Source organism: Ambystoma mexicanum, chromosome 6p, assembly GCF_040938575.1.
Source record: "Ambystoma mexicanum isolate Mex_15411 chromosome 6p, UKY_AmexF1_1, whole genome shotgun sequence".
NCBI classification, from domain to species: Eukaryota; Metazoa; Chordata; class Amphibia; order Caudata; family Ambystomatidae; genus Ambystoma; species Ambystoma mexicanum.
The window spans coordinates 1263101123-1263113429 of NC_090935.1; the positions used below are offsets into that span (position 1 = coordinate 1263101123).

The following is a 12307-nucleotide window of genomic DNA, read 5'->3' on the forward strand; positions in this document are numbered from 1 at the left end:
CAAACAGAGGGCCTACCTTGTCTTGGCGAGAGGTCCTGGTGACAAGGTTTTTAAGGTGGGGCAGAGGAAAAGTATGGAAGATCTCCCTCCACCGCACCAACCGATTCTTCAAAGCCCTGTGACCGAGAGCGCTGCAAGCCAAACATACAACACACAGCGATGGTCGGTCCCCAAACACGCAAGACAGAATGCATGGGGGTTCGAACGAGCGGTCACATGAAGCACATTTCGTGAATCCCCCTGAAGCCGACATGCGCCGGGGGAGGCGAGGCACCGAAGGGAAGTTAAATAAAATTGAAGAAACAAAACGGGAAGCAAGCAGAGGTAAAATATTATCTGTGCTGGGTGTCGGGTCCGATACCGTCTGTGTGGAAAAAGGGACTTCCCACACCTGAAGCTGTGCACCTGCGCATTATACAAATTGAAAGGGGAAGCTCCATTTATCGCTGCCAAAGGTTCCGGTACCGTCCCCATGTTAGGGAACACACACAAGGATGGAGGAAAGGGGACGGGAAGTTTGAGAAAAACAGTTATATCAAAACCTGGGTCTGCAACACATAAAATAGCAAATAGTAAAGAGACTTACTGAAATCAACTCTCAAAATAGCAACTGACATGTTTCAAAGAACAGAATAATAGAAAATGTGCCTTTTAGCTTTAAGGGGCCACTCTTGTTGTGTCTGCACTTAGTAACACATCTGTTATGGAGGATCTTCTTTTGGCACTGTAGAATTCTTCGAATAAAAGGGTAATTTAGTTTGACATCCCCTTGAGGCGTGCCAGCCAATTTATTACAGTACAAACTGCATTCAGTTTTCAGTGGAGTGAGGAGAGAACAGATTTGCCCTGTACATGTGGCATATGTCTGATTCCTCTCTAAGTCTAAATCTGGGATCTGTAACCTTTGACCCTCCAGTTGTTTTGAGCTCAGGTCCCCACCAGTTCTAGTCAGCATAGTTAAGTGTGGGATCATGGGAATCTTAGTCCAAAACATCTGGAGAGCCGCAGATGGCAAACATGTAATGATTATCCATGGCTTTTAAAAGTTCTCACATTGTTGCATGATATATATCATTGCAACTCAAATACTGGCGACATTGCACCTGGGATCCAGTAGGCATCCAGCCTTCCTATTTCTGCAGATCCATATATAATGTTTAAATAACACAAGCAGTCAAACCATGATACAAAGTCTATAGGATTGCAAAAACGATCTTGACATATTGAGCCACACTGGTGTTTGTTACTACAAAGCAATGTGCGATCTTCGCACAATTATTTGCAATTGCCATCTATCTACACAACTCCCACAAGTCACCCAGTGACCAGTCAGCTGTAACTAAAGGCTTGCGGTGCTGTACACAAACATGCCAAAGTTTCACTGCAATGCTTGCTGCTATCGTCTCCATTTCGGCTGAAGGGCAGCTCTGCTTCCTTTAATATATTCAATGTAGGAGATTCACAAAGACACCAATCTGCACTGAATTATTGTTAAGAAGTAAATACCATATGTAAATGTTAAAATCAACTAAGAGATTAGAAAATTGTCCTTGTTTTGAAAGATGTTTTAAAAGATTTTTATTTTATTTGAAAATTCCAACATAGAAAAGGAACCGCGCCCAAAGAGAACAGTTATTGCTGATAAAAACGGTTAAACTGTCATAGCTACAAATGAGCAAAGTACAAGGAAATAAAAAATGTGCAACATTGCAGATTCATAAAATATTTAATAAGGTATAGTTTAGGGAAATGGAAGATATACTGTATATAAAATTTCTGATCACAATAAGAAGTGATTTGTTTTTGTAGACCTCTCCAAGCTAGCACTGTCCTTTCTCAGTTTGCAGTGCTGAGTAGATGTACTGCCACTGATACAATACCTTACTAAAAGCATACAACTTTAACTGATAAAAAGTGGCTTTTTTAAATTTGTTTTTCTTTTTTTACACAACTAGAGTGTCTTGATTACCTCTAGGTGCAAAAACACATATCACTTAACACAAATGTAGCAAAAACGCATTCCATAATGTCGTCATTTGTCATTAGTAGTCAACTTGCATAAGATACAAGAAAAAGAATAGTGAAGCACACAAAAGTAGACTACAAATCAGCTGTTTGCGGAAGGTGAATTGAAAAAAGTACAGTCTGATTGAAGCAAAATCTAAAGCGATTATCCACACACCACGGAATCGGCTATTCATGAATCAAACTAGTTTTTTAAGTGCTGTCTGAAGTTGCACTTCAGGGACCAGGCACTAGGCATAACGAGGAGGCAATGTGTAGCTGAACTTTACAGTGATGGATTTGTTTTTATTGTAAAAGATCTACAAATGTACTTTCTCTGTCATGGGGCTGTTTCAGTAACCTAACGTAAGCCATCAGCCAATTTGAACAGTCTGTGCCAAGGCTTAACGGTTTCCCCAATTTTAACAAACATAGTCGATAGGCAGCCTACCATTGGAAAGGCTCTTATGGGCATGTATTTCCATGTGTTTGCGCCCATGCTACACAAAACCATTTGTGGAGGAGGGTGTTGGCTTCCGAATGCAACAGGTTTGTTCACTCCCACTGTGCCTGTTGGTCCAATTTTTGAATACCTTTCTTCTTCCTAGGAATACCTTTGTTTTCCTTCCTTGAAGGCTGTCCAAAAAAGAAAGTCAAAATGGAGATAATTCCTGTGGCTCCACATAATCATCGTCCTTTGGTGTAGCCAGGAAAGAACTGGTCGAGCAATGTCTGAAGAATTTTGTTGGGTACCATAGTGTAGGCCTTTCCCAGGTCATGGCGACAGGCTGGGCAGGTGAAGACTTCAGCACGGAAAGAACGGTTCAAGCAGCTCTAAGAAAACAGCAGAGAAAGAAGTTGAAGAAAAGTGAAGTGGACTGGTATCTTCATGCAATACAAGTTTTGTTTGGTTGAACTATACAATCCATTTAAGCAAAAGTTAATCTTAAATAAGCCATGTGTCAGTCAAGTCCAATTCATTTTTTCAAATGCTTTTATTACAATTAAAAGCATTAGCAAGATCAATTGGAATCAAACTCTTCCTCATAAAGTAACTGAAAAAAAACAAGAAAAGTTAAGGAACCAAATTCACATTCAATCATACAATCACATGAGACATACTAATAGTTTTGTCCTATTAAAAAAGAAATCACTGAGTACATGGAAGAGGACATGACCATTAAAGCTGCCAGGCAACTCATTTTTAACATCATTGTGACGTCCTATATTCAATGTAAAATGCCTGAATTTTGTACCTCTGGCCCAAAATAAATTCAGAATGCCCACTTTTAAGTAGTTATTCATAAAACGATGTAATACAGAACCCAATACAATGAATAAGCAAAATCGTCTAAGCAGTCAGATGAATATAATGCATAAATAACATTTGAAAAGCTGAAGAAGACATACCAGCCAAAACCTACTGAATTGCCTTATTAGCTGTCAAATCTATCTAGCAGTGGTGATGCTCAGATCGATCGAGCAATGTCAATGCAAGGCCTAAACAGTCTAAGCACAATCAAAATTCAGGGTGATAAACTCCTAAAATATCCTCTACATGGGATAATTTATCAGCTATGTCCTTATAAATGAACAAGTTTCTTCCCCGCTGTGTGCCATCTCGTCAAGTCGATGTCCCTCGGGGGCCTCCGTTCGACTGTTGTCATTATCAATATAAGTAGCGCATGCAGTGCCCGTTGGCTTCAGTTCTCTTCCCCCCTGACCCTCCACCTCCTGAAGAGGAATTATCAGGCGTACGTACCTTAGACCGTAGGCTCACGGAAAGCGTAAAGTGTAAGAACACGTAAATTGTATGGCACGGTAGGCTGGGAGGGGTGATGAGGAATATGTGGGAGGAAATCCAATCGAAAGAAGGTTACCAGGGGTAAGTAACTTGTTCTTCGAATGGACTGTGTCCTCCCATGTATTCCTCAGCTTATGATAGAGTCCCAAAGCAGTAACAATTTGGTGGTGGGAGTACAAATTAATTTTTGTTTTAATCATGGACCGAATGAAGGACTGCTTTTGCAATTTGTCCTCCCTGACTGGAAGATGAGTCCAGACAGTAACGTCTCACAAAAGTATGAATATATGACCAAGTGGCCGCTGAACAAATGTCTTTGATTGAGACACCTCTTTGAAGAGCATCAGAGGTTGCCATGCCCCTTTTGGAATGTGCTCTTAGACCTTTCGGCTGGTCCTTGCCTGCTAATCTGTAACATTCACCAATAGCCAGGACAATCCATCTGGATATGGTTTGTTTAGTAACCGCTAGACCCATTTTTGGGCCAGTATAGCCAATTAATAATAGGTCATTTTGGCGAAATTTTGCCATTCTGGCTATGTACACACTGAGCCCTTTTGGGGTCCAGTCTATGTAATCTTTCCTCCTCATTCCCCGCATTGGGAGATGGATAGAAAGTTGGTAAAGTAATTTTTTGCGACAAATGGAAGTCGGAGACTACCTTCGGTAAGAAAGAAGGTTTCACCTTGAGAATAACTTTGTCTTTATGAAAAACTGTATGAGGAGGCTTACAGGACAGGTCCTGCAACTCGCTTACCCTGCGGGCTGACGTTCTTGCAATAAGCAAAACAGTTTTTAATGTCAACAATCCCAATGAGCTCAATGTAGAGGCTCAAAAGGAATGCATGTTAAAAATCTTAACACCAGACTGAGATCCCATACCGGTACATTGAATGGAACTGGTGGAAATACATTAGTAAGGTCTTTTAGGAATTGAATAATCAGAGGGATCTTAAAATAAGAATCCTCCTCTGAAGAGCGCTTGCAAATAGATAGCACCGCCAGGTACCCTTTCATTGTTCCAATCTGGAGCCCCAGACTAGCCAGATGTAACAAAAAAGAAAGCACCATATGTGTGTCAAATAGAAAGGGATCCACATTCTCATCCCTGCACCAGCTGCTGAACTTGTTACAATGGCAGCGGTACAAAGATTTTGTTGCTGGCCTTCTGGCCGAAAGCAAAATCTACATTACGTCATCCGTGAGGTCCCAATCCTTGCATCTCAGCCTTTCAGAAACCATACGTGAAGGCTGAGTGTCTTTACCTCTGGGTGGCGAACCCGGCCTTCCTCTTGTGAGAGAAGATCCTCTCTTTGTGGAAGACTCATTGGAGGGCAGATGGACATGTCCAGAAGGTCCAGTAACACGTCCTTCTGGCCCAATAAGGGGCAATTAGGATCATGGATTTCCCAAACTTTCTCAACCTCCTGATCACGTGAGGAATGGCAGGGATTGGAGGAAATGCATACAGGAGTGGAAATTCCCAGTCCACCACAAACGTGTCCCCTAGAGCTCCTCTTGGATGAAATTCCCTGGAACAAAACAGTTTGCTCTACCGGTTGACACTGGTCGCGAACAGATCCACTTGAGGGGTTCCCCTATCAGGTTTGATGGTAATATTATCAGGTAGGTCGGTAATATCGTCTTCTTCACTCAGGAAATGGAGCTCTCCCTCTCCCCCTTCCTCCCCACCTGATGTTGTAGAAGAATAATCCAACTTCTTCCTTTGAGGTCGCCGGGCTTCCGCCTTCTTTTTTTTGTGCAGATATGGTCTGCCTCGGAAGGAAGACACCGTGATTGCAGTCCTGTGAATCTCCGGTGACTCCTCTCTGAAACAGCCGGAGCGGTGGAGGGAAAAAGCCACAGGCGTAAAAAAAAACAGATCTTCACGAGTAAGTACCGCCGCCGGTCAAGATGGTATGTACCAAATGAACGTAGAATCCAGGACAAATGGTGGTCGGGAAGGAAATCTCCCTGCAGGAGATCGAGAGGAATACTGAATAAACAAACAGCCAAAAACGAAATAGTAAGATAACGGAACAAGGATTCACCGACAGGAGGGAATCACACAAATTAGACAAATAAAGACAGAACAGGGGAAACGGAAAAAGAGGAAGAAAACCAAGAGGAATAAGGGCGACAGGCAAACAGCGATGCGCAGAGCCTGAAAGGAAGCAGAGAGGAATACAAACTGTCAGCAATAAAGTGGGCGGATCACCGCCAAGGGAAGTAAAAAGGAGCGAAGGCAACAAGGAGAAATCCAGTAAGTTGCAACGCGCCGAGCCGCCGAGTACTGAATTGGAAATAGAACTCAGCGGCGGCCATGTTGAAAAAGACTAGACCGCTGTGGAACGTTGCAAAACAGTGTGATGGCACACTCTAATGGCAGTTGAGCTTCCATTTCCTCCATACTCGCCAGTCTCCAGAGTTCGTGATATCCCCAAAGGGTGAAGATCTCTTGAAGGACTTCCTGAGCTAGTTCCCCACTCGTGGGAGACTGTGCTCTGCCTGCTCAGAGTGTCCGCCGCCATGTTCTCCTCTACGGCTAGGTGAACTGCCGACAGGGAGATTCCTTTTTGAATTGGCCAGAACCAGAGCTGCATTGCCTCTCTGCACAGTGGTAGTATCCCTACACCACCTCTCTTGTTGAGGTAGTACATGGCCACTATGTTGTCTGTCATTATCAGGACATCCTTTCCCCGTACAGAGGGCAGAAAGGCTTTCAGCGCTAGTCTGATTGCCCTCAGATCCAAAAAGTTGATGTGTAGTTTGGACTCTGATGGAGACCAACGACTGCCGTTTGTTGGTGTGGGCTCCCCACCCCGTGAGTGAGGCGTCCGTCACTACCATTATCTCTGGCCATGGCTGCCAAAAAGATTCTCCCTTGAGAATATTGTCCTTGCAGGCTCACCACAGAAGGTCCTGAGAGACACTTGTCGGAACTTTCAGGTGGTCTGACATTCTGCCTGAGAACTGGGACCATCGAGTCCTGAGAGCCCATTGGAGGGATCTCATTCTCAGACAAGCCTCTTGTACCAGGAAAAGGCACGATGTTATGACACTGAGCAACCTCAAAAAATGGAAGGCCGGAAGATGCTGGGCACACTGGAATTTGGTAACCATCTGCAGAATGTGTTGAGCTCTCACCTCGGGTGGCAAAGCTTTTCCAGAGGAAACATCCAGGACTGCTCCAATGAATTGGAGTCTTTGAGATGGTATCATGTGGGACTTCTTGTAATTGAGGGAGAAGCCCAATCTGTGTAGCGAGTGGCAGGTTATACTGAGATGTTCCTGGGCTTGCTCGGGTGAACGAGCCCTGATCTGCCAATCGTCCGGGTAGGGGTAGAAGTGAACCCTCCCCTCTCCCGAGACTTGCGGCCACCACCGCCATCAACTTGGTGAAAATACCTCAGGCAGAGGTCAGCCCGAATAGCAGAACTCAAAACTGATAATGAGAACTGCTAACCACGAACCTAATGGTACTTTCTGTGCTTGAGATGTATAGGCACATGAATGTAAGAATCCTGAAGGTCCAATGATAACATCCAGTCGTGGAGTTGGAGAGCCTGAAGGATTTCATTTGAGAAAGGGTAACCATCTTGAACGTGTCCTTCCGGAGGAACTTGTTCAAGTTTCTTAAGTCCAACATGGGTCTCAATCCGCTGTACTTTTTGGGAATCATAAAGTATGGGGGAATACAATCCCTTGTTCCTTGTTCCTTTCCACTACATGTACATGTTCTATTGCACCATTTTCTAGCAAGGTCAAAATGTCCTGTACAAGGGGCGGATCCGGAATTTTGAAAGAGTTGTTCCCCGCTGGGTGTTCCTGAGGCCTTTTTTGGAAAGGAAGGCAGTAACCTTGGGCTACAGTTTCCAGTGCCCCAGCATCTGAAGTAATGCTTCGTCATTCATTCAGATGCTGAGTATGTCTGCCTCCCACCAGGGTCTTGTGGGTCAAGACGTCAGAGTGGTTTTGAGGCGGCTGCAGCGGCTGAGGGTAAAGTTGCTTGGGTTGGCTTAGCACCTCTCCCTCGTCCACCACAAGGGAATCTTCTCTGCCCTCTTTGACCAGCTTGTCCTCTTCCTCTTCCAATTGAGGAATAGAAACGAAAGGACCTACCCCTCCAGGAAGATGAGCCTGAATAGGGATGTTGAGACTATTGAATGGCGGCGCTAAGGGATTTAGCTGCTGCTTTCGAGGTCTGCAGCTTTTCCAAACTCTCCCTCGCCTTACTGCCAAACAGCCTCGAGCCATCAAAGGGCATGTTACATAGTCTAGCTTGCATATCTGGTGCAAACTCGGAATTCCGCAACCACGCAAATCTGCGTAACACTGTGCTAGCCCCCATGGATCTGCTGATGCTGTCTGCAGTATCCAGACCTGACTGGAGACTTTCACCCATTGCCTCCTTACCATCCTTGATAAATGCCACGAAGCTGTCTCTTTCCTTTCTTTTTCTGGGATGTGGTCAGCCGCCATAGCTATGCAGTCCCACAGGCTAAATGTAAATCTTGACAAAGTACAAGTCACATTAGTTGATTTTAATGCCACACTGACAGCCGTAAAATCTTTTTTGCCCAGGCATCTACTCTCTTATCACCCTGTCAGGAAAAATGGATTGCTTGGTAGACGTAGCAGCCTGAACCACCAAATCTTCTGGTGTTGGGTGTTTAGTTAGATACTCTGGGTCACTGCTGGATGGTCTGTCTTTTTTGGCAACATTTTATTTACTGTAGTTGCCGTTTCTGGTGTCTCCCAATTTTCAGAGACCCTATTCTGAAATGCAGTGTGGAAGGGTAATATTGGATCTTTCTGGGGTCGCTGGTCCAAGATGTCGGTCAAATAATCTTGTTAAAAAGGAGTAGGCCTGCTCCAGCCTAAGCACTCTATTACTTTACTCATTAGCTTTCTATATGAGAGGTCAGCATGTTCAGTTGGGTCTGGTTTGCCAAACTCTAACTCAGGAGAGGTATCTAACCCACTGGCTGACTGAAGGTTGTCATGTGTGCCGAATCCTAACCCAAAAGGTGGTGTGTTATCATCAGAAGAATGATCTTCCTCATATATAGCTGATAATGGACCTCATTATGAGTATGCCGGTCAAATAACAAAGGTGCCAGTAAGGTACCGGAACCGTTGTTACCGGACCGGCATACTCCCAGTTCTGACCTGCCGGGGGGAAAGGCACCCACTTGCCGACTTTGACGGTAGCACAGGCACCATTATGAATGGTGCCGATGCTACCGTCCTCCCCATTCCCATTGAGTCCTATGGGACTCGAGTGGGAATGGGGAGTAATTTTTCCCAGCGCCTGGCTATGGGGAATTAGCGGGACCGCTGGGGCTGTAATGTCCCAGTATCTCCCCATTGCCAGGCGCCAGAAAAAAAACAACTCTGACGGCTACCAGCAGGGTCGTAATGAGGCCCAATGACTTTAAGTATTTTTTTAGGTAAAGGTTTGAATATCTTTTCCTGTACCACCACTGGCTTCGACAATTTCGAAGTAGTCATCAACAATGACTTCGAAGATGTGATCGCCGTAGTCGGCGTCTACTTCAATATTGGCATCTACGGCTCCGACGGAGTCAGCGAAGGTGTCGACATAGACGATTTCTTGTGCTTCTTCGACAGAACCCTCGATGGGCTAGGTTCCTGACTCGTCAAAGCCCTCAACGATTTCTCGTCATATCGAGATCTTTCTCGATGCACCACCGGCTTAATGCTCGGTTTTGAAGATTTAGTCTTCGACTTCCCTTTGTCATCTTTTTGTTGATCGACAGGGGCATGGGCTTTCTGCTTGTCCTTTGAGGGGGTCGAGGACGCATTCTCAAAGATTTTTAGCATCTCAGTACAAAAAGCATCCCACTTTGCAGGGGAGTGCGATTTCGATAGACACCTGATTACCTCAGCCAAGGAATCACTGGAGGTCGAAGGCGACCTATGACACAGTTTCTTGGTCTTCTTCGAAGACGACGAAGAATGGCGTGATCGACTTCTCGATCTTGACCGCTTTGATTTTTTACATTGCGAGTAATACCTCGACTAATCAGTCTTTTTTTTAACTCTTCGAAGGTGACTTGGAAGGCAACCTCCCCACCGCCAATTTACCTTTATGCTCCCTGAGAGCCGTTTCGGTCATCGCTTCACAGGAGCTGCAGTCGGAGGTACGATGCACAGAACCAAGGCGCCACAGACATATGCAGTCGGGTCGGTGATCGACATCCTTGATCCACAGTCTTGCCACTTCTTGAAGCCCGACTTAGGCGTCGATGGTGCGGACAAAGAAGACATTTTCATTTTTTTTTAAAACTTCTTTTTATTATTCAGCGTGGCAGCAAAACACAGGCGAACAGCGTCAGGCAATTACAATATGAATACAGCGTACATAATGTAGGTGAGCAGAGGTTACTACACATAACACAATCAATGGGCACAATCACAGCATGGAGAGGGCAACAGAAGACTATGATAGGGGTGAGGACCCGAGCTGGTGGGGGGGAAGTGGATGGGGGGGAGGCATCCGGTGTCGCGATAAGATCGGACATGTAAGAGCGGAACCTGAGCCAGATATTCCTAGGCCTGGAGTGGGTGGGTTGCATATGGGACCAGGCTTCCTCAGAGTCCGAGGCCCACGTGACAGCTCTCAGCCATTGGGCGTGTGTGGGAGGTGAGGGCGAAGCCAGCAGAGCAGGATGGAGCGCACCGCGAGAAGCAGGCAGAGGCCAGCTAGTTTTTTGGAATCACGGGAGAGGCCTGGGAGGTCATGAAAGAGGCATAACATCGGGGAAGGAACAATGGGATGGTCGAGCACAGCAGACACTGTCGACCAAACTGCCTCCCAAAACTGTGAGAGGCGGGGGCAGGACCAAATCATGTGAATGTAGTCGGCATCGTCCTGGCCGCATCTAGGGCAGCTGGAAGGGTGATCACTGGACATGCGATGTAGTCTGATCGGGGTGTAGTGAAACCTATGTAGTACTTTGAACTGAATGAGTTTAAACCGGGAGTTGAAGGACACTCGATGTGTGCACTCGCATAGGTGTGCCCAGCGCTCATCCGACATTTCAACACCAAGGTCTACCTCCCACGCACGCTTCAGTTTGGCAAAGTCTGGGACAGATCTGGATTGTAACATAGTATATAACCTGGAAATGTTGCCCCTCGTGGGCCCGGGGGAGGTGAGCTCCTCAATGGCAGGGTCGTCCGGTGGCAACGCGGGGAACGTTTGGTAATTACGCTTGAGGGTCCTGCGGAGGGATGTATATCGGAGCCATACACTCTGGCCGCTCCTCAAGGGCAATGGGAGATCGGGCAATTCAACAAATATACCCTGGTCAAACACATCACGTAGCAACTCGTAGCCCGTGTCCGCCCAGCGACGAACCGTGCCTGGTGGAACCCACGGGACCCCCGGGAGGAAATTGCAAAGAGGGAGGTTGGCGTGGAAGACGTGAGCAGTTCCGGCCAGCCTCCACATTTTCGCTAATGCGATGGATGTGCAGGCGACCGGGCTCTGTGAGTCCAGTGCCAAGAGAGCGGGTTGTATCACCAAGGAGCGGATGTCACGGTCACAGACCGCAAGTTTCTCAAGTCGGACATGCGGGGGAGGGTCCGTTGTATTAAACCAGTAAGAAGTATTTTGGATTTGGGATACCAGCCAGTATTTAAGAAAGTCAGGGGCACCAAAGCCCCCGTTAGACATGGGGGTAGACAGGGTATCGATTTTTAGGCGGACCGCACCCGAGTGCCAAAGAAAGGAATTCACAGTACGGGTCAAATCACGGAAGAAGCCCCCCCTGGCCACAAGGGTACGTTAGTGAACCTGTAAAGCAACTGGGGCAACACCACCATCTTCAACAGCCCTATCCTGCCTGCCAGGGAAATCGGGAGTTTGTCCCAGACCCGGACCTTAGCCGTCAGGTGTGTGAGGTACTTCTGATAGTTTTCCTGGAAGGTCAGCGCCTGCTGGCGCGTTACCGCTATCCCCAAGTAGGTAAATGTGGATTGAGCCCATGTGAAACCAAGGCTGTCAGGAGGAGGGAGAGTGCATTCCGTGAGTGGGAAAAGAGTGGATTTCGAGCAATTCACTTTAAGGCCCGAGATTCGACGAAACTGAATGATGTCCTCCAGTATTGGGGGTAAGTTGATGGAGGGAGAACGCACAAACAACAATGCATCATCCGCATATAGGGACACTATGTCCGTCTGGCCCGGAGTGCGGAGGCCTCTATGAGCGTGGAATTGGCAGAGCATATCAGCGAAAGGCTCTATTGCTATAGCGAAGATAAAGGGAGAGAAGGGGCACCCCTGTCTCTTTCCCCCTGGCGATCTCAAAGAGGGGGGAGCAACGGTCGTCGGTGCGGACCCTGGCCACAGGAGTAGAGTAAAGCAATCTGACCCAGGAGAGAAAGGAGGGGCCGAATTTGCAACTCTCGAGAACCCGCCATAGATACCTCCATGAAACTGAGTCAAACGCCTTTTGCATGTCTAGAGTGA

The 12307-nt window shown here is 46.5% G+C and overlaps 1 protein-coding gene across 2 annotated transcripts in view; it reads right to left on the reverse strand.

Moving 5' to 3' along the window:
- Positions 1-1550: 1550 nt before the first annotated feature.
- UHRF2 (ubiquitin like with PHD and ring finger domains 2) overlaps positions 1551-12307 on the reverse strand; it is a 1897232-nt gene continuing 1886475 nt past the window's right edge. For both annotated transcript variants that reach the window (XM_069625927.1, XM_069625926.1), the window contains one exon: positions 1551-2838. In XM_069625927.1, the coding sequence (XP_069482028.1) occupies positions 2810-2838 (29 nt within the window). In that variant the 3' untranslated portion in view covers positions 1551-2809. The remainder of the gene's footprint in view (positions 2839-12307) is intronic.